This window comes from Penicillium cinerascens, assembly GCF_028974065.1.
Source record: "Penicillium cinerascens strain IBT 15544 chromosome Unknown contig_1_segment0_segment0, whole genome shotgun sequence".
Lineage (NCBI taxonomy): Eukaryota > Fungi > Ascomycota > Eurotiomycetes > Eurotiales > Aspergillaceae > Penicillium > Penicillium cinerascens.
In genome coordinates, this window is record NW_026695287.1 from 2,325,531 (window position 1) to 2,348,616 (window position 23,086).

General features: G+C 51.6%; 9 protein-coding genes across 9 annotated transcripts; 5 read left to right on the top strand and 4 right to left on the bottom strand.

Annotated features, from left to right (window-relative positions):
* Nucleotides 1–64: 64 nt before the first annotated feature.
* N7498_002426 (pyridoxal phosphate-dependent decarboxylase family protein) lies at nucleotides 65–1,549 on the bottom strand (the record flags this gene model as incomplete). Its single annotated transcript, XM_058449488.1, has 1 exon — nucleotides 65–1,549. One exon carries the CDS (start codon nucleotides 1,547–1,549, stop codon nucleotides 65–67), a length of 1,485 nt encoding a protein of 494 aa, XP_058311832.1.
* A 401-nt stretch (nucleotides 1,550–1,950) lies between these two features.
* N7498_002427 (proline iminopeptidase) lies at nucleotides 1,951–3,776 on the top strand (the record flags this gene model as incomplete). Its single annotated transcript, XM_058449489.1, has 9 exons — nucleotides 1,951–1,993; nucleotides 2,047–2,282; nucleotides 2,372–2,616; nucleotides 2,685–2,770; nucleotides 2,820–2,984; nucleotides 3,035–3,055; nucleotides 3,109–3,247; nucleotides 3,301–3,397; nucleotides 3,465–3,776. The coding sequence occupies 9 exons, from the start codon at nucleotides 1,951–1,953 to the stop codon at nucleotides 3,774–3,776; spliced, it is 1,344 nt and encodes a 447-aa protein (XP_058311833.1).
* Nucleotides 3,777–3,922: 146 nt separating this feature from the next.
* N7498_002428 (guanine nucleotide exchange factor MON1) lies at nucleotides 3,923–6,199 on the bottom strand (the record flags this gene model as incomplete). The annotated part of the gene is made up of 5 exons (XM_058449490.1): nucleotides 3,923–4,226; nucleotides 4,283–4,464; nucleotides 4,516–5,372; nucleotides 5,431–6,041; nucleotides 6,105–6,199. 5 exons carry the CDS (start codon nucleotides 6,197–6,199, stop codon nucleotides 3,923–3,925), a joined length of 2,049 nt encoding a protein of 682 aa, XP_058311834.1.
* Nucleotides 6,200–6,345: 146 nt separating this feature from the next.
* N7498_002429 (dopey family protein) lies at nucleotides 6,346–12,253 on the top strand (the record flags this gene model as incomplete). The annotated part of the gene is made up of 7 exons (XM_058449491.1): nucleotides 6,346–6,436; nucleotides 6,503–6,627; nucleotides 6,683–6,832; nucleotides 6,894–9,115; nucleotides 9,170–9,399; nucleotides 9,458–10,923; nucleotides 10,985–12,253. 7 exons carry the CDS (start codon nucleotides 6,346–6,348, stop codon nucleotides 12,251–12,253), a joined length of 5,553 nt encoding a protein of 1,850 aa, XP_058311835.1.
* A 275-nt stretch (nucleotides 12,254–12,528) lies between these two features.
* On the top strand, nucleotides 12,529–13,026 carry N7498_002430 (uncharacterized protein; the record flags this gene model as incomplete). The annotated part of the gene is made up of 3 exons (XM_058449492.1): nucleotides 12,529–12,650; nucleotides 12,736–12,841; nucleotides 12,946–13,026. The coding sequence occupies 3 exons, from the start codon at nucleotides 12,529–12,531 to the stop codon at nucleotides 13,024–13,026; spliced, it is 309 nt and encodes a 102-aa protein (XP_058311836.1).
* A 324-nt stretch (nucleotides 13,027–13,350) lies between these two features.
* N7498_002431 (putative HIT finger domain protein) lies at nucleotides 13,351–14,238 on the top strand (the record flags this gene model as incomplete). Its single annotated transcript, XM_058449493.1, has 1 exon — nucleotides 13,351–14,238. The coding sequence occupies one exon, from the start codon at nucleotides 13,351–13,353 to the stop codon at nucleotides 14,236–14,238; it is 888 nt and encodes a 295-aa protein (XP_058311837.1).
* A 443-nt stretch (nucleotides 14,239–14,681) lies between these two features.
* N7498_002432 (putative glycerol:H+ symporter (Gup1)) lies at nucleotides 14,682–16,781 on the bottom strand (the record flags this gene model as incomplete). Its single annotated transcript, XM_058449494.1, has 4 exons — nucleotides 14,682–15,683; nucleotides 15,750–16,331; nucleotides 16,396–16,463; nucleotides 16,532–16,781. 4 exons carry the CDS (start codon nucleotides 16,779–16,781, stop codon nucleotides 14,682–14,684), a joined length of 1,902 nt encoding a protein of 633 aa, XP_058311838.1.
* Nucleotides 16,782–17,454: 673 nt separating this feature from the next.
* Nucleotides 17,455–18,894, bottom strand: N7498_002433 (uncharacterized protein; the record flags this gene model as incomplete). The annotated part of the gene is made up of 1 exon (XM_058449495.1): nucleotides 17,455–18,894. The coding sequence occupies one exon, from the start codon at nucleotides 18,892–18,894 to the stop codon at nucleotides 17,455–17,457; it is 1,440 nt and encodes a 479-aa protein (XP_058311839.1).
* A 1,865-nt stretch (nucleotides 18,895–20,759) lies between these two features.
* N7498_002434 (sulfite oxidase) lies at nucleotides 20,760–22,530 on the top strand (the record flags this gene model as incomplete). The annotated part of the gene is made up of 2 exons (XM_058449496.1): nucleotides 20,760–20,980; nucleotides 21,054–22,530. The coding sequence occupies 2 exons, from the start codon at nucleotides 20,760–20,762 to the stop codon at nucleotides 22,528–22,530; spliced, it is 1,698 nt and encodes a 565-aa protein (XP_058311840.1).
* Nucleotides 22,531–23,086: the final 556 nt, after the last annotated feature.

Consider the following 23,086-nt stretch of genomic DNA (forward strand, 5'->3'; position numbering starts at 1 on the left):
TGAATTACACTTCGTTATCGACGATTAGATGGTCATATATATCTCTGCAAACACTTGAAAAGCATTAGATCTGGGATACCTCGGCCAAAACGCCCGTCACCAAGGTCACATCTCTCTCAACATCGACTCTCCAGTTAGAGATCGCAATTCGACAGGCAGGTGCACCATCCCAGCTGGTTCCCGAGACAAACATCCGGCCAGTGTCGTTGATTTTCTTTGCCAGCTCGCAATTCAAAATATCGTCCTTGGCACGGAACAAAACACTCATGAAGGACTGGTCCAAGAGTTCGGTCTTGGAAGTCGTCAGTGGTAGAGCAATATACGCCGGGTGTTCAAAGACCCAGTCATAAATGGCACGAGCGAGTCGAACTTGGCGCTCTAGCATGTCTCGAAATCCATGCTTGCCGTATGAAAGCAGAGACGCGTACACGGGGAGTGCCCTGAACCGGCGAGAATTTTCAATTCCAATATTCAAAGGAGACGGGATAGAGGGCCCATCAGAAGCTGCGGCAGTAAGGTAGGCTGCATTCGCATTCTGGAAAACTTGGAAAGCCAAGCCGGGATGTCGGCAAAAGAAGAATCCGCAGTCATAAGGCACGTTGAGCAGCTTGTGGCCATCGCCGGTGATGGAGTCCACCAGTTCTATGCCTTGGCCTCCCTTCTTGACCGTTGCAAATTCCGGGCTGTCATCTAATACTCGGCTAAAAATTCCGAAGGCACCGTCGGCATGAATCCAAGCGCCGTACTTGTCACACAGCTGACGAATGTTTGCCAACTGCTCCATCCCAGATGTAGCGAACCGGCCAGTATTAACCTCGCCGCAGGATATAGCGACAATACTGACTTTGTCTGTTCGCGCAAGTTCTTTCTCCAATTGATCCATATCGAAATGAAGTGGGTTATCTGCACGGCAGATGTTTCGAACATTGGCGCGTCCAATGCCAAGTACACCTGCAGCCTTGACTAGAGAAGAATGAGGTAGTGTTGACAGTACTTGGACGCCGGAAAGGTCGAGTTCGTGAAGAACCTCGAACAGGCCTTCCTCTCCAACACTGCGCACAGGGCTTCCTTTCATTTCGGCAGCTTTCTGGAGAATGAACTCACGTCCAAGGGCAAGGCCGAGAATGTTACTTGCTGTGGCACCGGTGGTAAAAGTCCCATTGTGCCATGCAGCACGGTCCAGGCGAAAGAGGTCTGCAAGCAGACCGAGTGCATGAAACTCGACATCCGTGACAATCGAGTGATTTGACAGGTGAACTTGGACATTTTGGTCGTAAGTAGATACGACGTTATCTGCGAAAAGTGCTGCTGGAGTGGCTCCACCCGTAATAAATCCATAGTAGTTGGGACTGAGGCTGCCTCCATTGAAGGCCGGCACTATATCGTTCAGAATATGTTGTTGAACCGAATCAAGGCTGGCACCGGTATTTGGAAGGATATTGGGCAGAGAAGCCCGGGCTCGAGCCAAGTTCTCGGCGCTGGGAAGGACGCCCGATTCCCATTTACCCTGGGCGACCTTCCATAGGTTTTGCAATGTTTCCTCTTGCATGGTAAAATTCAACACAGGAATTCGTTAAGGAGACTCCAGCCAATTTATAGCAATCGGAATCTCACAAAATCTCGGAATCTGCGATGCGATGACTCCGGGATCCTGTATGACCAAACCCGGCTGTACCTCCCAAAAGGAGCAGATATGGATCCAAATGAGATCTTATATCTTTGTCAGACGGACTGAAACAGCTTAGAGGATAACAAGTTATATCGATTTGCCACGTTGCTTAACAAACAACGAGGGTGCCTAGAGGTGGATAGTAGGCGAAGGCCCAGGAACGAGACGCGGGCCGTGATTCTCGTATCTTAACGGACAGGTGGCCGGTGGTTGGGTGGTACAGCGCCGTCTCTCCGCTGCTCCACTCTCCAACTCTCCAGACCTCAGCTCTCACTGCGACAATGGCCGCGAAACTCATTGATAGACAATTCCACAACGTCCCCGGTTCGTATATCTTCATTGGACACCCCCCGGTGGAAAATCTGACTGGAGACTAGGAAAACTCCGGGTGGCCGAGCTGTTCTTCGAAGTCCCCGTCGATTACAGCAAGCCAAATGACGGCACGTTGAGGCTGTTTGCCCGCAGCATCTCACGTTTGAACAAACCCGTGGAGCCCACCAAGGAAGAGACCAAGCTTCCTTGGCTAGTTTACCTCCAAGGTGGACCGGGGTTTGGCTGCGGTACCCCGCAGAACTACGCCTGGGTTGAGCCAGCCCTCAGTAAGGGGTATCAAGTACGTGGCCACCGACGCCTGCCTATTGAAGTCTATTGGACGTTTGTACTCGGATGAGACGTTCAGCCTAATCTAACACAATTGAACAGGTTCTCTTTCTGGACCAGCGTGGTACTGGTCTGAGTTCAACCATCACTGCAGGAACTCTGGCTCGTCAAGGCGACGCTATCAAGCAGGCTGAATATCTCAAGAACTTCCGGGCGGATAGCATTGTCCGTGACTGTGAAGCTATTCGTAAATGCCTGACCGAGGATTATCCCGAGGATCAGCGCAAATGGAGTGTTATCGGCCAAAGCTTCGGAGGCTTCTGCGCTGCTACTTATCTGTCCAAGTTGTACGTGCCAAAAAGCAGCCCCTTGTAGCAGATTCAAATTTGCCTGCTAATATTCAACATGATTAAAGCCCCGATGGCTTGAAAGAAGCTTTCCTCTGCGGTGGGTTGCCACCAATGGTCAGCGATCCGGACCCTGTCTATGCTCGGACCTACGGTGAGTCCCATATTAGTGAATACTGGAAGGCGTGCTAACAGGAGAATAGAAAAGGTCGAGGAGAGAAACGAGGCATATTATGCCAAGTTCCCCGAGGACGTTGAGCGTGTCAAGAAGATCATTCAGTATCTGACCGAGAACAAGATCTCCCTGCCATCTGGATACCTCACTCCCTCACGTTTCCAGCAACTTGGCATTGTTTTCGGGTTCCACGGTAAGAATCGGTCTAGTAACTGTAGAAGTATCCATGTTAACATTGATCAGGTGGTCTCGATAGTTTGCACGGTAGGTCAATCTTTGAAAAAGCCTGGCCGAGCGCCTTCTCACCCATTATCTAGAAATCGTCCTAAGAACCTGGAACGACTTGGAGATTTTCGGCTCTCTAACAGTCCCAACTCTTGCTCTGATCGACAGCACTGGCGGCATGGACAAGAACGTAATCTACGCTATTCTGCATGAGGCTATCTACTGTCAAGGGTAAGAAACGCTACTTTTCATCTTCTCAGTTCTTTCATTAACACCGGAAATAGCAAACCCTCGCTCTGGGCTGCCGACAGACGCCGCGCCGAGAACACGCGATTCCAAATCAACGGATCTCAGGCGGAAATTTACTTCACTGGAGAGATGGTAAAGTGACCCATTGTTTCGGTCATCGTCGAAATAGGACAGATCTAACATAATTCAACAATCTCAGGTCTTCAAGGATATGTTTGAATCGTACTCGGAGCTCAAGGAAATTCGGGAAGCGGCCGAAATCCTCGCCACCACTAGCGACTGGCCTGCCCTCTACGACGAGGCGCAGCTGGCCAAGAACGAGGTGCCGGTATATGCTGCCACTTATATCGACGACATGTATGTGCATTTCGACCTGGCATGCAACACCGCAGCCAAGATCAAGGGCACCAAGCAGTTCATCACCAACACCTTGTACCATGATGCTCTGCGAAGCAAGTCGGAAGAAGTCATGCGGCAACTTTTCAACCTTCGGGATGACTCTATTGACTAGGCCCATGTATCTCTCGACCATGGTGCAGTGCATTAGATTTTAGACAAGCAAAGACGTGACAATATCTTGAGATCTGAAATTGGGTATAATGTGTTGGCAGATATGTACAAAATGTCATCTCCATTTCATGGACGTAGTATTTCGAGTTAATCAGAAAACCTGCGCTTTGAAGTTAGTGTTTGTGTGGGAGCGAGGCAAGTCAGAACAGCACATACAGCTCCACCGATGATGAAAAGTCTTTCTTCCTCTTGATGTACCCACTGGGCAATCTTGGCTGCGCTTTGCACCAGCGCGTTTCTATTCGCGTTAGGCTCGGCAATGCAGTAGAGCTCGAACACCGCGGTCATCCAAGCGAATGAGCTTGCTGACCGCGAGACGCAGTGGTGCACTTTAACGCTGGTGTTCTTGGCGTGGATGCTCCCATGGAGATTGTTGTATATTGACATCAATCTGGAAGATTTGTTAGATATGATGATGCGTAACGATATCGAGGTTAACATGCTAACCTTCGTCGTCGAGATATTGAAGTAAATTCAGGGGAGTAGGATGACATGGTAAATTGCACGTTTGCACGCGATTTATATAAGAAATGATGCAAGACAGACCCAGGGACAATGTCGGTGGTAGCTGGTCGCCCCTGGTCGATTGCGGCTTTTATCACCTTGAGACTGCCGTTCTTTTCCATTTGCTGTTGAGTAATTAGCGCCAGTATCTTAGGAGAAATCAACATAGTACATACCCCTACAAGGGAATCACGCATCTCCTGCATCTCGAAGAAGCTTTCTTTATCCGGACTGATCAAGACAATGGCGACAGACTCATCTTTGGAGATATCCTCATTTTCGTCGACATCGTCTCGGAGGTCAAGGAAGCTGACATACATATAGAGGTAGCCGCTACTGTTGAAGCCAGGAAGGCAGACAGGAATCCAACTTTCTCCTCCCCCGGCCTTGACACCATCGGCCTCGAAGATCATGTTGAATAAAAGCTGTAGATCACCCGGATGGAGCGAGTGCTTCTTGGGCCGGACAACACTTACAAGCCGTCCACCGGCGACAACCAACCCGTAAAGCAGATTGGTGGCCTTTGTCTTTAAAAGTGCGTTGTTGATAGATTGGCGGTGTACCTTGCGAATCTTGAGACACTCCAAAGCTGAGAGTAGGGTGGATGGCGATCCACGCGTGAAACTGTCTGCCAACGAGGACAGGAGAGTCTCCGATCCCTGAAGTGGTCGTTTCAGGTCGGTAGATGGCCGAAGGGAGAAGAGATGTGTGAGAGAGGGGAGGGTCAGCGTGGACAAAATCTGCATATACAGGGCCTCCAGTTGAAGCCGGAGCTGATTGTCGCTCTCCATCATGCGGCTGATGGCCACAAAATGGAGAGGCCCGCGAGTCACAATAACGAACTTCGAGTCTTCTGCAGAGAAACTGCGTAGTTGATCGCCTGCGTCCTCATAGAATGAGATTATGGTCTGGATAACACCAACATATGTTGATATCAGCCCACCGTCACCGTGTCGAGTCCAAATTGGCTTGCCTGCTGCGGATAGAATGAGGTAGTGCTTTTGCTTTGCCTTCCACCGTTGAAGAAGCAGGTCTATTACAAATTAGGTCTATTCCGAGAGAGAAGACTAGGAAAAGAGGGAAAACCCTACCTTCATTGCCGGCTTCTTCATTCAGTTCACCGACTGGCTCAAACTCGCTCAGGAACCCAGTGTCGTCGACATCATCGGCCGGAAATTCAGGAAAGTGAAGCAAACTTGCAGCATCTGAATGGTCCCCAGGCGCTGCGGTAACAAAGTCCCTGAAGAGCGCCTCAACATCACCAATATCGCCGTTCTGAATCGAACTCCGAATACTGGCTGAGTCTCCGGCTTCGCTTCCTTTCGGACTAGCCAGCTGATTTAGACTCGCCTTCGCTTTCAGTCCCCGGGGCACGCCACGAACAGCCAAAGTAGAGTGTGCATTGCCGGCATCTGGTGCCTGTGTATCGATGTCTGCTCGAGAAACAGCCGTTGTAGCCTCTGCTTGTAGACTGGCCCGGAATGCCGTTTCATCGTTCAACAAGTTCAATGAGTTCGGCCGCGGAGGTAAAGGTGGTCGCACACTATCTATACTGAGGCTGCGATCCCTGCTGGGGGTATGCGGCGTGCTGGACCTAGACGGAGCCGCTGAGGGGTCGACAGATTCATCCTGGATGTCGCTGTGGGAGTCAGGGTGCAGTGTAGTCATCCCCGCTATAGGCGTGCGCTTCTGAACGCAGTCGCTGGGCGCAGGTCATTAACGCATCGAGTGCGCATCGTTCGATAAAGAGATGTAGTCCAAGGACGTGTTCGAGGTGCTCGCCCTGAGGAGTTGTTGAAGCGTGGAGGCGTTGAAGCGCTGACGTCGATCGCCGGGAGCTTCCCAAGGCGGACAAAACATCGATATGTGGCCGCCTGCGTGGCCCTTTCGAACTCCAAATCAAACGCTCAACTCCCCCTTTCCAACAGGGCCGCGACTCGATGTTCTAAATATGACGGAGTGCAGTCTGCAGCTTTTGAATCAATTTGACGTCCGACATTGGCACCATGAGCCTTGATCCCAGTGCCTTTCCGAGGTCGAACTCCCCCGCAAGCTCCGAGAGCTCCTTGACGCGCCCGCGCCTCCAGGGCAAAGAAGGTGTGTACTCTGCGCAAATCGTCTCTAGTCGCCAAAGTTAGGTCTGACCATGTCTTTCAACTCCAGGGTCTTTGAAGAAAGACAAGAATTACCGCCGCTATGCGTCGAGTGTCGAACGAGCCTTGTCGTTGTTCGACAACGCCCTCCAAGAATGGGCCGACTACATCTCCTTCCTCAGTCGCCTGCTGAAGGTACGATCAAGCGCAAATGAATATGCTTTATGTCGCATCATTAACCCTTGCTCAGGCACTTCAAACACATCCGCCCGATCAGCCAGTCGTCCCTCATAAGTCGTTAGTTTCGAAACGACTTGCCCAATGTCTAAACCCGTCATTACCATCCGGCGTTCACCAAAAGGCGCTTGAGGTCTATACTTACATATTTGGCTTGATAAAGGTATGAATTCTCCAGACGGCTAGTAGAAGATGCCTTACTTATGTTTTTAATTCAATATTAGCTCGAGGGATTGTCGCACGATCTGCCGCTGTACCTGCCTGGCCTTGCACCCACCCTGACCTTCGCCTCTCTTACCGTTCGGCCACTTTTCCTATCTTTGGTGGAAGGATACATCGTTGACTTAGAACCGTGGGCCATTCGGCCGGCGTTGAAAGCAATTATTCTGGCCCTGCTTCCTGGCCTGGAAGAGGAGACAAGTGATGACTTTGAACCGACGCTACGCATAATCAACAAGCTGCGCGATCTTTCCGGATACCTCGAGACCCAACGGACATCCGAAGCAGGCGCTTCTGGGCAATACTTCTGGCAATGTCTTTTCCTGGCTTCAATTACGAACTCCAGCCGACGGCTCGGCGTTCTGGCATATTTGAACCGTTACCTTCCGAAGTTAGGTATTGCAGATCGTCGACCGAGTGTGGCCGAGACCGGGGATTTCAGAGATATTCCGCCCGAGATGCTCGCAGCAGCCGACTCTGTGATCCTGCCCGAGCCCGGCCTGTTGATCCGCTGCTTTGCATCGGGCCTTTCTGATGACCAGCTACTGGTCCAGCGGAATTTCCTCGATCTACTAGTGACTCATCTTCCTTTGAACTCACCGATTTTGCAAACTCGGCTTGCCGATGGCGACCTTGAAACATTGATCGTCGCTGCTGTGGGTGTGGTTACTCGGCGAGATATGAGCTTGAACCGCCGCTTGTGGTCGTGGTTTCTTGGGCCGGAGCCTGCAAGTGACGGACCCTCGATTGATGGTCGGAAATTCTCTTCGGAGACTACCCGTTCATCCTCTATTGATGGCGGGGAACTCTCCCAATCCAAATATTTCAGCCGAGTGGGTTTGCAGCCATTGGTCAATGGTCTTCTCAAAATGATCAAACAAGCTCCCAGGGCCCCATCTGAACGGACAAAGCCTTTCCGGATTTCACTCTCCTTGATGGATCGTTGGGAAATTGGGGGATATATCGTTCCGGCCGTTTTCCTTCCTACCATGCATAGCGTTCAGGCATTTGAGAAAGAAGCGCCCAGAAACCACTTCGAAGAAGTTTTCCGCAGTGCAAGTGCTTTCTTTGATGGGGTGGAAAGCAGTGTAATTTTTTCCGAGCTCCTGCATCTAGTTGACTTCCGCTCGAAGGACGTGGAGCATGATCACGATCAAGTCCTGCGCAGCTTGGATCTGGCACGATTCATTCTTGAAAATTTTAACGTGCGAGAAGAAGACATGGTACATGTCCATGTCCCTCTACTGACTGTTTCAGTGCTTGTCAAGATGAGCGAAGTTGCATCAATGAACACTCATGTCGAGAAACAGGCCGTATCTAACGCATTGAATGACGTGCTGCAGTCACTGACTCCATTGCTCACGGAAAGAGCCTTCTCGAGAAAGACCGGTCAGGAGAAATCGAACGCCGATGGCAAGGCCCGGAATGCCGAAGTCTTGGATAAGGTGCACCGCTTCTATGAGAGCAGCAAGAACAGCCTTGATCTTCCACCTCTTCCGTTTGCTCCGAGGCAAATCAGCGAGATGATCATCCGGGAAGCCCATGATCTTTGTGTCGGAGCCCTGGAAGACGATGATGGCAGTTCATCTCTCAATGAGAAACTCAATATTCTTGTTACGTTATTGCAGAAACTTCCAAAGTCGCGTATTCTTCGAGACAGACGACTCTATGAAGCTATCTCCCAAAGACTGGCAACGAAAAATGCCAAAGCGTCCACTGCAGCTTTCTCTGTCATTTCTACCGTTGCCTCTGCTGTGACGAACCTGTTCTTCATCCATGCCCCTGGCTTCTACGTAAGCTACGAGGATGCATGCGATCTCATCCCCAGCCTCGTTGAGCAACTATGGCAGTACCTGTCACCATCAAGTCCGAAGTTCCATGTGGAGGCCGTGCGCTGTTTATGGCTGCTTCACTCGATCTCTTGGATCGACCATCTCGTTGAGGCTTCTATTACTTCTTTGATGGTCAGTACATCGGCTGCGGGAGCTTATAATCTCTCATCGGAAGAGAAGGCAGAGAAGTTCTATGTTCTATGGAATCTTAGCCACCACGGCACGTATGAACAGCCCCCAAAGCAAGTGCTTGATGTCGGAGGCTCTTTGTTCTCCTATCAGTGTACCATGTTTGAACGCCCACTCTTCATTGTTCTGGATCTTTTGTCCCAGGAGCGTGGCGATGTCTCCCAGAGTGTTCAGCAGTGGCTACAAGACTTGCCTACCATCCACAAGTAAGTAGATCCGTCCAGCACCTGCCGCATGCATGCTAATCCAACTTTTTAAAGGATCTTCCATGTTATTGTTTCAAAACTTGAGGAAATGTTCGAGCGTGATACCCCAAGTGAAACGGCCCGAGACAATCAATCCATCTCTCCAGACGATTACAAAGAGTGCTATTACTTGCTGCGAACGGCTTCCAATATCATCTCTATTCTTTCTCATAACGGCTGGATCATTCTTCTGTCTCATACCCTGGGCCAGACTGAGAATCGCCCTGATACGGCCAAGTCTGAAGGTAATCTCCGACTTTCGCCCAAACGGAGATATTATTATGTAGCTGACCCTGGAGACAGACAACGCGAACGGAAAAAGTCTTCATGCAACCTTCTTTCAAGCTTCTCTTAGAATCATCAGCGACCAAGCACCCAACCAAACACAAGCCACCGCCGAAGGCGAGAGACTGCAGAAGGAGGCACTTCATCTCATGCGGCAACTTCTCCTGGGCCCTGGCGCAGATGATCTTGTGGAATCTGGAATAGATGAGTTCCTGGTTGAACGTCTTCTCATTGTATCTGAAGGTGGCAGCGTGGCAGTCCAAGGCGCAATCATCGATGCACTACTGGCTGCTCTGAAGGTGCGGTTCGCTCAGGTGTACTTGCCACCGCCGCCTCCTCGGCCCAAACACCAGCGAGCTAGCTCTCGTGAACGCTTAACAAGCCCGTCCATTTTGTCTTTTACCAGTGATAAGGCAGAAAGGAAGTCTTCAATGTCTCAGCTACCTCGCCCGCCTGAGCGGCTTCTCGATTGTCTTCTCAAGGGAATCAGTTCAGCCGGATCTCGAGAAATCGTCGACAAGTGGATCGGACTTCTCTGTGAGGTTCTTCCTCTCTACTCGGGCTCGATTTTCCAGATTCTACTCATGCTCGTTGAATGCTTCTGCAGAGAGATCAGGGCATCATTTGGTAGACTTCAACTCGCATTCCAGCAAACAGAAGATTGGCCACAGGATCGCTCTGAACATGTCACCATTGCTCTACTAACTGGCCTCGAAACTTGCATTGCCAACGCTCACGAACGTCTACTGGTGGAAGAGTCGAATGTACCCGCGGTAAAGAGTCCGGATCAGCCTCAAGGCTTCTTCGGGAACATGGTCTCGGGAGTGTTCCACTCAGAGGGTAGCCAGGGCCGATTTAACACTGCCAATGACCGATTGACCGTTTTGCTCTGTTTCCAGGATGCTGTTCGTCTTTGTTTCTCTATTTGGGCCTGGGGTGCTGGGGATAAGAGTGGCATCCCTCCTGATTCAGAATCAATGGCGTCATTCCAGTATACGTCTTTGCGAATGCGGAACAGATCGCGACGGATTCTGGAACATTTCTTTACTGCGGAAGCTCTCGAGTGTCTCGAGACGCTAGTTGAGATGTGGACCAAATCCGACATGGAAACTGCCACTCTCATATTCAGCCTTCTGCATACCCTCGATGGATCACGTCCAAAGATCGCCATTCCGGCGGTTTTCAACGCCATTTACACGCGTACGAATCCAAGCGCTCTGGACAATAATCGCAAGTCTTCTTTGACGTCCAGCCTTTCCGAGTCTGAGCTTGCCAGCTTCTTGGTCGCTTATGCACGCTCTCTGGATGATGATGTTCTGGATGAGATCTGGACCGATTGCACAACGTTCCTACGCGACGTACTGAGCAATCCCTTCCCGCATCGGCAGATCCTTCCGCGACTCATTGAATTCGCGGCTATTTTGGGTGCGAAGTTGGAGAACACAACCTTCGGCGAGGATCGGCGTATGCGCAAAGAACTCGGAGTAAGTCAATTCACCCCTATACGCGAATTCGGTTCTTGTTTACTAACCGCGTCATTTCTAGGAGGTGCTCCTCCGGCTGCTCACGGCGGTCTTCACCAGCAAGCCTCTGGGGCTCAACCAAGACAGCGGTCTCCTGGCGAGATCGTCTGTGGACTACGACCAAACGGCAGTCTCACACACCGGGCCCGACGATATGTTGAGCATTCTCGCGGTCTCCATGCCATCATTTATCACGACTCTGGGTGATTCGGACCGCATCAATACTGCCATCAGCGGCATATCGACCAACGTGGTCGGCCCTCTCATTCGCTCCCGTCTGTTCCCCAACAACCTCAATCGCAATGTAATGGTCCTTCTGCAGCAGATGGCCAAGGTGCCCGCAGCAGCGAAGGTGTGGAAGAAGGATATCGCAGACGCACTCAACGACCCGCGTTTCTTCGGTTTGCAAGTCGACCTGATCAAGAGTACTTGGATGGATCTTCTGCGGCAATGGATTCTCGCCGACAAGGAGCGCCTGGCGGAGCTGTTGGCTCGACTTCCGCCGCCCAGTACAGCTGGAATCATGTTCGGCGTAGGAGCTTCTGCAGCGCGGCTGGAAGCGGATCGCAAGGCACAGCTCAATCTTCGCCGCATTGCGCTGCTTCTTCTGTCAGCTAACGATGATTACTTTGTGGGCGAGCTGCCAGGTCTTCTCCAGAAGCTGGAGGACCTCCTAGGTGCTACTAGCTCTTCTTCACCATCATCTGCGACGCGTGCGGAGATCTTCATGGTTCTGCGTGCGCTCGCGCTAAAGACTTCATCCTCCGCGATGGCTCCATTCTGGCCGTTGATCAATATGGAGCTGCAGGAAGCCCTGTCGGCTGTTCCGCGGGGCTCACAGTCTGAGCTCTATACCCCCTATTCCTTGTTGCAGGCATGCAAGCTGCTCGACACACTACTAGTCATCGCGCCCGACGACTTCCAACTCCTCGAGTGGCTCTTTGTCACCGATACCATTGACGCAGTGTACCCCCCAGACCGATGGGAACCTATCGCCCTGGCCGACGAAGTCTCCCAGAGCTTCGGACCACGTGGTGTTCTCTCGCCGACCGTATCGCACGAACCGGCGGAGATCGTAGCACGCAGCGGCCTTAAACGGCCGTGGCTTACCTCACACCAAATCCGGGAAACGGCCAAGGACGAGATCGTTGAGCGGGTCCTGCGACCGTTCTTTGACCGGCTAAGTATCTACGTGTTTGAGAGTACGTATGGTATGGAGAGCGCGGATCTAGGCGTGTGCCGAGATGACCTACTGGCGGACCTGTTCAACGAGAGCACGATGGCGAACTGAGGCAGATGTATAAGTGGGGGTTTGTAGCCATATAACGATTTCCGTATGTAGTTTTAACATCAAATTCATATACCTCTGTTGTGGACCATCAACGAGTAAAAGGCGTTATATAGCAAAGCGAGTTGCGCGCCCAATAGGAACCACGGCCCTCCGCAGCTCACGTCACTTTCCTCCGTCCTCTTCCCGCCACCGAGCATCTATCTACAAAGCTGTAAGATCCAGTTTCTATTTGAAGTGCCGATTTATTTGCTGATGATCCTAGGTCCCGCGTCACCATGATCGTACGCCCAAAGCTGTTTTTACCACGACGCGTCCTCGCCCGGCCCTTCTCGGTCTCCCGTCCCCGCTGGGAGGCTGCGCTGCCTGCCAGAAAGCCCGTAGGGGCTTTTCGAGGAGGGTATGTATCGGACCTTTTTTGCTTATTCTCGCGTTCTCCTCTGTCGTCCATACGGTCTGTACGCGAATTCCCTAACCATTTGCAGAGTCTTCGGTTTCCTGACGGGTGCCGTTGTTGCCGGCGCGTCGGTCTACTATTACATCCTCGGTGACTACCGCGTCGCCAATGAGATGCTGTCTGATGACATCGGAGTACGCCTTCTCTTCACCCCGCGGCTTGCACCATGTTGCTTGGAAGCTAACTGCTCGATGTTCTTTCTCCGGAGTTTCCGGGGAGAGATCGTTCATTTGAACAGGCCCTTCAATCTGCTACTATGAAGCTCCAGTCGTACATTACCGAGCTCGAGAGCAAGGTTAACAACTTGTCGAAGAAATAGCTGTCCTTGCCATTTCCGTTGTTCTATCGTTGTACTTATTATTCTTTCATCGGAGGTGTTAGGGAACTTTCTTCTGCTGGCGAACCAGTCTGACATTGGGACCATTTGACTACTGCGATTTACAAAGTGGATTTAAATACGCAATATGCGAGCTTACGAACATAAATCCAAATCCCTTTTGATATTCAGACTTCCCATTCCTGGGATTACATGATCCCCAGTCTGCCAAGCTTGGGAGCTCCATATGCAAACATGACAAACACCGTCACTTATCAACAACTTTTGATTTCCCTCCTCTACCACGCCTTCTCATCCAAACCAGCCATGTTCCGCGTCGAACTCCTCCCCCATTCCGGCGCAGCAGCCCAGCCCGGCTGGACCTACGTGGCCGACCGGGGCTTCGACCCATCAAAAGCCGCAATGGCGCCGACGCTCGGCCGGAAACGCGGCATTCGCGACGCCGGCAAAGGCGGCGACATCTCTTCGCGACGAGCGAACGCCATCATCCGCCACCTAGCGGAGCTGGATCGCGAGAACCAGAGTGACGTGCAGATTCCCGTGCCCGTGAAGCAAGCAAAGGAGGCCGGTTCGCGCGGCACGCGAGCAAAGACAACCTCCAACGTACGCCGCATCCTACAATCACAAAAGACGTTCCGGAATCACCTTGACGATGAAGAAGCTGCGATCGCTGCTGGAGGAGGTGGTGTTAGTGCAACGGTGGGCGGGGGAACTATGACCGCTGCGGCAGCCAAGGCCAGCAGGGCTGCAATTGCAGCCAGACGGAGCTCGACACCAGCGACGGTTCCGTCTGCGCCTGCATCAAAGAAGAAGCGCACTGCTCCCACGGCGACAGCGACTTCGACACCCACACCTGCGCCTTCACAACCCGAGACAACGGATGCAGAGGCCGAAGACGAGACCTCTGAACGGAAGCCGAAGCTGATCAAGACCGAGAACGATAACGACCCCCTCTTGCGCTCGTACGCACCAACCATGCCGTCGGATCGGATCATGCAGCGGCTTCTCGCGGAACCGCCCCTATCATATAACGCGTCGCGTGCAGGGCCGCCCATATCGGCACGGCCGCCGCGGGCTTTCTGCTGCATGTGTGGGTACTGGGGAAAGATTCGGTGCAAGAGCTGTCATCTGCGGACATGTGGACTTGAATGTTATCGGGTCCATGAGGACTCGCGGTGTGGAGCGTTCTTCTAAACGGAACGCTAGTTTGTATACTACTGAGACGGGTGCACTTCAGCCTCGTTCTCTTCTTATGACTGCATGACTATAATGGCATATCTGTACAATAGCTGATTCAAGATCTCAAGATTACTATACGTATGGTAGTTCCGGACATCGGTATCACCACCTACAACTCCTCCATTGTTTCTCGAACCCTTATGCCAAGAAACGCTAAGTTACTATTGAAATAATCAAAGAACGTGTCTTAGGCCGTGTAACGCAAAATCCAGAAATTGATCAGCGTCTGCATGCCAACCCTTCAGAAGCCGGATGAGTGCCAGCTGAACGATTTCAAGGGAGTATACACGTCCTCACATTCAAGGTGTGAATTAGACTTTATTCATGATTTTTTGAGTTTGGATAACTATATCAACACCACAATGGGCCTCTGCCGGTCTGGCAATAGGAAATCGAAATCAACATTTCAAGTCGATGCCCATGCGCAGCTCATCCTCACGAATCTCAAACATGACCTGGATGCCAACGAAAAGCACAACGCAGCACGAGATCATATATGCGACTCCCGAGTACGAGCCCGTCAAGCCTGCAAGGAGATCCTTAAGCCCGTCCAGACCGAGCGCGAAGCCAACCAGATTCGCAATCATCATCATAAGCACATTTCCCACGGACCCAATACCACTCAGAACCCGATATGCAGTCGGTCGAGAGCGCCAGCGGTGTGCAGGGAACAACATGCCGCCTAGAACCTCGGGGAGAACGAAGAGGGTGATGAGCCAGCCCCACATGAGAAGACGGAGGTTGATATCATGCCAGAGCGCGACAAAGGTAAAGACGAGCAAGAAATTGCGGATCTGCAGGAACTTTACCCAGAAGCCTGACGGTGCAGGCCCCGGTTTTCCTCCGGCGGGACGTCGTCCACCTCCACCCAGTGGCACGTAGATGTACCGGACGATCCAGCGGTTGAAGGAGCGATGCCAGCCGCGCCAGAAAGCGAAGGCGGAGTAGTTGTTAGACATGCAGCGGACCATGTTCTCGGGTGGGTCGATTCCGTCGAGAAGGGCCCAGAAGCGGAAGAATCGCCAGGGTATGAGAAGCTTCAGCCAGATGATGTGCAGGTTGAAGAAGGCGAGCATGCTGAGCTGGCCTGGGGTGAATAGTGACCAGTCTGGTGAAGCTTTGGAGATGGCTACTGCGTAGATGTAGTGGAGGATTAGCTCCATGCAGAGCAGGGTGAGGAGGAAGCGGATTCCGTAGAGCATTGTGCGAGTGCGCGTCACCGAGGGCGCAGTGTATCGCTGCTGCGAGACGTAGTCGTTGAAAGTCATGATGGGACCCGCCAAGTACAGTGGTGAATAGAGCACGTAGGCGATGTAGTTGCGCATGCTAAACGCAGCAGGTTCGGCGGGGATTTTGACTCGATCTCTTTCAGAAAGGGCCGCGGGGTCGAGTTGTTTCTTCTTATAAATTTTAGTCAGTTGAGAATCGAGCCAAAACAGCGCGTCATGCGGAATACGAATACATACTTCAATCGGGCTCGTCGAGGGATAGTCAACACTCCAATAGTAGTCCATGTTGAAGCTGATCAACCGCAAGACTGTGATTTTGAAGAGAACCTCCCATCGCGGCATGATTCCCCCAAAGTTGTCCAATGCCTGGGCACACTGAACCAGCAGAGATCCCTTTTCATCCGATGTTCCCGATCCTGATGTGATGAACATGGCAATTCGTTCGAGCGGATATCCACCGAGTAGTTCGTTGGCGAACAATATGAAGATGTTGAAGGTCCATGTCACGGCGGGCGCATAGTTTCGAGGAATGTTCTTGCCAATTTTGTAGTTAATGAACAGGATCGCAAGGATCTTAAGGGCAGAAACCCCATGGAGAGCCGTGATGAAAACCAGGCCAAATCCAAAATCGAAGCGCATCCGCTGCTCGAGTTGTGCGTCTCCGGCGGCGGCAACGGAAGTTCTAGATGGTTTCGATGCCGTATCGCTACGGCTCATGTAGGTTTGGTAGATGCGACGAGCAATCGGGTGGGCGATCAGAAGGAGGACGAGGTAGGGAACGTTGTCACGAAAGCTGGCATATTGCGCGTCGGAGTTGTCCTATTCGTTGAGGGAGGTTTAGCCAATGGCTCTTCTCGACGGAAGATTGAAGTCAGATACTCACGACTAAACGTCCAGGAATCCATCCGGGCGACAAAAGGTGGGAGTATGTAGGGTAGACCGGGTGATTGCCTGTAGTTTGCAGATCCTTGATCAGTATCCAGGTCTGTCCTTCGCTCTCTTCAGCCGAGATTACCCACCCTTGGAGGCGTCTACGACGGTCTTGAACATCAAAGGAACGAGTGTGATGAAGAAGAGGTAGTAGACGAAGAACTCGGGCGTGCCCCAGAGTGATGCTGGTGCATTCTGAGCAATGGCGTTGGCGCGGGCATCTTTGGCGGAGGGTGGTCGCGTGTCGCCGTTGGCAGGGGTGGTTGCGGAGGTGGTGAAGCGAGTGTCAAGGGTGTCGAGCGAATAGGTTCGCCGTAACCAGGAGAGGAGGGACGGCATTTTACAAGGACATGGCGCGTGAGGAGGACAAGTTGTGGAGAGTGTTTACTCAGATCGAAATCAGGGGCCGAGGCTGCGTTGATCGCCAACTGTCCAACTGCCCTCCAATCAACACCCACCAATATCGCATCTATTTATACACTCTCCATAGACTCAACAACGAGGTGGGAAACAGGCTTGTACGATTCCGGTATAAACATCGAAGGGCGACCGGCCACTAATGACTTACATTATACCGAAATGGGGCCTCCAGCCGACTTCGCTGAGTGCCACGAAGCCCAGCAGCAAAGCGTTCTAGGGGTTTTTGGAGCACTACCACCTTCTGCACTCGCTGATCTTTAGAAATCGATTTCAAGCCTGGCTTCATCGAGCCTTTGACATCGCTTGGCTATGGCGGAGAATATTGAGCTCCAAAAATTGCAGCAGCAGCAAGGCCTCGACCAAGACTAGCCTAGTTGTAGATGCTGATATAGAGACGAGAAAACGAACTACAGTATAGGTGCATACTTAGGAGGTTATTTATACCTGGTACCTGAGATTACGTTTGTACATTATAATCGAAGCTTAGCATGTTATTAGCCTTTGTCGAATCAAAAGTAAGACTGGAATCCATCGGATCATGTAACTAAGCAAAATTCTCACGCCCTGAGGAAGTCATGACTCAAGATAGCGATCAAGCAGACGGTCTTTTCACTGTTGGTCCTGTCACCGGAGTTTCAGAGCTCCTAGAGAAAGCAGCAAGCGTACTCTTCCGCACAAGGCGCAGACCAAACACAAGCATAATAAGGGCAGTTAGACCCGCGAGGACACCCAGTGTCACCATCGCGCCGATGACACCTGCATCTCCAAGACTCAGTCCACCGGAAGACGAAGGTGAAGAAGAAGGCGTGCTCGCTGCAGAGCTGCTGGAGCTGCAGATACCGGTAGTGTTCCCACAGGAATGACACCACTGCTCCTGGGTGGTGATGGCGAATTTGTTCATGTTAGAGACAAATTGTGTCCAAGGAAGCGTAGTCACAGACTGACGGAACAGGGGATAGGTCTGCAGTTGAGTGGATCCAGCGATGCTCGTTCCGTTGTGGAACACGAATCGCACGCTGAGATCGGACTGGGAAGGCATTCCCGTGCCAGTGGCATTTGTCACAAGCTCCCATGCCATTGAAGAAGCGTAGTTAGGCATGCCGGTAAAGTTGACATTTTCAGCCGCGAGTCCAGCCAAGCCGAAGTAAGAAAGGAAAGTCGAGTAAGCACCGAACTGGACGTTCAGCTTGGATGCACCGCCGGACGTGATCGTCTTGTTCAGAGCAGAGACAATTTGACCGGCGAGAGTCATACCTGCTACAGCGCGCATTGTGTCGTTGCTGCTGTAAGCGAGGTTGTATTCGTGGGTGTTTGCCAAGACAAACAACTGTTGCATCTCCTGATTTGATGGAAGAGTCGTTGCAGTCGAGTTGTGAATCGAAGCCACGTTGAAAAGGTCCCAAATAGTGTATGCGTTTTTGTAGTTCAACTGGCTTACTTTCATGATCGACCCAACAAGCGGCGCGAGAGACTGGTACAGGGTTTTCGTGGACGATAACAGCTCCTTGTACGCGGCCGAGTAGAAATAGTTGTTGCTGCTCACTTCAGCGTTGGCGCAGGCGGATGTACTCTGAAGCCATGTGTTATCCTCAGAGTCGCTACCGGAGTTCACCTCGGCCATGGGAATTAACTGGTAGCCATTCAAGGGCGAGTAGATGGTTGATCCGTTACGAAGGGTCTGGTTTGCTGCTGAACCAACCGGCGGGTAAAGACCCTGTAGGAATGCCTGGCCTGAGTTTTGAATAACATTGTCTTCTGGTGCACTGGCAGCGATCTGGTTCAGATTCACTATCTTGGGGCTGATTCCCTCGATTTGATACGCAGAGCTGGAGGAAATGTATCGGTTGTTGAAAAAGTTACCGCTCTTGTACTCTTCAGTATATCCCAGGTCGGTCAACTCGGTGGGTGCCAGAGCTTTGGCTGTGCGATCGCCATGACGCTGGAAGATATAAGCACCTAGAACCCTCTCTGCATTGCCCACATCCACTAGAGATAGGGCCAGTAGGGCGAGGGCCACGGGTAGAACAGTCATGGCGTTGAACCTGATCAAAGTTGAAGATTTTTTGCTAGTGATGACAAGAAAAAAATCAATACCTTGTCAGATAAGTACGGCTAATCAACGGAATTTATTGAGGGATGCGGGGAACCACAATGTATGACAATTGTTGTCGTATGGGCAGGAAAGTTTCGCTAAGGCTGTCGCGGAGACTTTTTGACTTTACAGGGTTCAGGCGCGCCGAATCCTCTGCATGCACCGCGTGGGAACATTTCCCAGGGTGCAGATCTAGATTGCATCTATGAGCAGAACCACCTGAATTCTATTGGGCATGAACACGAGTCAGTTGAATGTCAGTTAACGTGGCTTACTGCCAAGGGTTCATGGAACCACAGTACTCGATCGGGGTGCGAAGCTTCCCTGGGGCAGCTATGCTAAATGCTGTGTTTTGCCCCACTCTCGCTCGGGCCCAACCAACCCAGGTGGAACTCTTGACATCAAGACTCGGGTTTAGCTGCAGATTATCTGCAATGGTGATTGGCAAGACTGAGCAAGATAGAATTTCCTCAGAGCTGCTAAGTTCATTCAGGGTACCCAACCCCTCTTTGAACGAGAGTACGGCTGTCACCAATGGTGATCGGTGATCTCTCGGCCTGTTCTTTTGTTTGTGAATGGCGGGGGCATATTCAAGACCATTAGCCGAGGACTAATGATTAGTCGCATGGGCTTGTTCCAAAGTTGCCAAAGGACGAAGAGACGAAGGGGGTATCCGCTGGTTTGACAAAGCTCCCGAACGCGGATTTCCAGATCTCAGTGAATCCTATTTTCATCGTGCTTGCCCTCTTGTCTCCCACGTGTGTGTGCCATATACTATCTTCTACCAAAGGAAGGCTAGCTTACATCTCATGGAGGGGCTGGTTTTCTTGAACGACCGAAACGTCCAGGAATGTTCCCACTGGAAGCAAGTCAGCGCAACGTGCATTCCTGTTTAACCCAACTTGGAGCGAAAGGCCGTCCAATGCCGCCGTATCTTCCTTATTGGGGATCACTAAACAGCCAATGGAATGCAAGTATATCCAGCTTACGCTGGGTATACGCTGGTCTGCCACATCGAGTAATGTGGGGGATCCCGCCCTACATTCCAGTATGGCCCAACCTCCAAGTACGGCCCCGACATGTTACTGGAAGCGGCGTCGGAGCTGGAATCGCGCCTGATCGACACAGAAGGTGGTTCATTTAAACTTTGCTTCTTGTCCGATTGTTCGATTGCTCTCCGCATTGGAGTTGCAGCACGCCGCTTGAAGTAATAAGTATGCTGTCAAAACAAGGGGCTCCACCGATCCGGTGGGTCGTTCCGTCGGAATCGATTGCCGGACAACGCTCTACACACCTGATATCGACTCCAATATGATACTGGATAGCTGGATCTGTATCCTCCGCAAAGCCTTCCGAGGAAGGACGTAAGACCAATACTTGTTTCGGTTGTTAAGCTCCGTCTATCCTTAGTTTAGAAGCGACCCGTCGAATTCAATCGCTCGGGCGCCACTCGGCGTATCGGCCCAGCAAAGTCGTGAGGTCATATCAACATTGGGTTGATTTGCCAGATCGACTAAATCCGGCTCCTATTTGACAGTCTCGCGGCAGAAAGTTCCGCTAGGAACACGGCGATATCAGGAAACAAGGGAGGGGTTCGAAGGAATGTGCCATGGACGATCACCCGCATCCGACTACTTCCACCATATCGTCCTTCAGAAAAAAGGTCTTTAAGAAGCAGACGACCGTCGCTTGTTTTTTTCTTGCCATCGATCCAAGTGCCATTTGAATAGCCTGCCAAAATCATTCCACCTCAATTTTACCCACTCCTCACCCACTCCTCTTTACCTTTTGACTATTTATCCACAATGGAGATCAGCATGGAGATGGACACCACCAATCGGCCCGATGAGTGGATAATCGAGCAGGGCATGGCGGGCCACAAGCTGCCTATCCTCGATCAAAGTGGTAGCGATACCATCAACTTGTATCCTCCCAACCCGACAAAGTTGATGAAGGATGAAGAGGCGATTCGTTCCGTCGGCGATCGCGATAAACTGTTCGCCCGAGAGCGACCTGGTTGGAAAGGGTATTTTCTTCCGTCCCAGGAGAGTTTTATTCTTATGGCCCTGAAACTAAAAGACTGTTGTTTCTACTTATAGGTATGTCGAGTGGGAAAACTATCCCGAAAAGAAGGCCAAGGCCCACAAGCTCCTGACCTCTCAGACCTTCCCGGCCTGCCCTGACTTTATGTTTGGGCCCATTCCACCAACCAACCCCGTGCTGTCCGGTGATGACTTCAAGGCCTGGCATGCGGCTATTGGTGGAGAAATGACCACCGTTGCCGATGACTCCTGGAGAACGGTCCTGCGCGAGAAGCACCCCGATATGCTGCACCTTCTTCAGTTCCCCTACAACGGAGAACCTCCCAAGCGTCTGGTTACCTCCAAGGCAATCACGCCCAACCCACTCCATTTCGTACGAAACCATGGTGGTATTCCGTACATCGAAAAGGACAAGTTTGAACTGTCGCTGGACGGTCTGGTCGCGCATCCGAAGACATACACCTTGGATGACCTCATGGATGAGAGCAGATTCCCTCGTATGGAGAAGACTGTCACCATGCAATGCTCAGGAACCCGTCGTATTGAGCAGATTGCTCTTTATGGCGGACAGGGCGACGAGGTCCCTCAGGCCCCTTGGGCCGAGGGCGCTATTGGCACTGCTCGATATGTCGGCATCAGCTTGAAGAAGCTGATCAAAGACTGCGGAGGTCTGATCAAGCCGGCCAAGCACCTTGAACTGTACGGTGCTGAGACATACGTCAAGGACCTGGAAGTTGGCAACTATGTTGTCAGTGTTCCTTGGTCCAAGGTCAAAGCCAACGAGGTCATTCTGGCTTGGGAGATGAATGGCGAGCCGTTGCCCAAGATTCACGGGTATCCGCTTCGAGTTGTGGTCCTTGGGTACATTGGCGCTCGCAGCGTCAAGTGGCTCTACCGCATCAAGGCCATTGAGAACCCCTCGCGCGCACCTGTTCAGACGAGAGAATATCTGTACTTCAACCAGCAGGTCGGCAAGTACAACCAGCGCCCGACCGATGGCATTCAAATCCAAGAGATGCCAGTCAGTTCAGCGATCATGTCTCCCTGGACCAAGCAAGCCATCGTCCACGTGGGCAAAATTCGCTGCAAGGGATGGGCATATTCCGGTGGTGGTCGCTGGCCCGAGCGTGTCGAGCTGTCGGCCGATGGAGGCTTCACGTGGTATTCAGTGCCGCCCGAAAACCTATCGAAGAAGGGCAAGTGGACCTGGCGAACATGGGAGTACGATCTACCCTGTGATGTGGAAGGCTGGATTGAGATTGTCTGCCGATGCTGGGACAACTCGCTCAACACACAGCCGCTCAATGTTCGCGCAGCCTGGAACTGGGGTCTTCATGTCACTTCTTCGGCTCACCGTATCAAGGTGTACAGCATCAACAAGAGCCGGGAAACCACCAAGAAGCGCTTGGACAAGTATGAGCAGCTGGGTATTCCTCTGGCACCTCTCACTCGCTATGAGACCGTACCGGGTCAAACCCCGGAGGAGTATGAACGGTACTGGAAGGAGCACGACCCCCGCGACGTGGATGAATGATTAAAGTCTTTCTGATCGTCTTTCTGATAACATGTCACTTATACGATAACAATTATAATTCAATTTGTAACCAGCATTCATCAAACTACCCCTCGTTTCCATCCACTCGCAACACTAAAGCAACGATCGCAGCTCTCCAACGTTTTTCTTGACATAGTAGTACAACATGCGCTATTAGCGCCGCAGACCCATACAGATCGATCTCGGGAAAACGGTCCAATCACAGAACAAATAAGTGGACCAAAGTTGTCGCCGATTCAAACCCATACATACCCACGCCCTGTGATTAGCAGGGTCGGCTACATAGCGGAACGGGGATTAAGGCGTAAAATTGTGTTTCCGCGGTGTCACCCGTTACAAGATTAGAGCTAACCTTCGACTAAAAAATTGTTGTAGATACTTTTCATCCGATCACGCAGGACTTGTCTGTTCAGAACTTCTTTCTTGTGACTCATTGGTGCGATCAGATCTCATTCTTTGTCTCGACCGAGTGGCCGTTTTTGTTACCGGTCAAGTTCCCCGGTATATTCACCGCACGGTCGGGAAACTTGGTGTC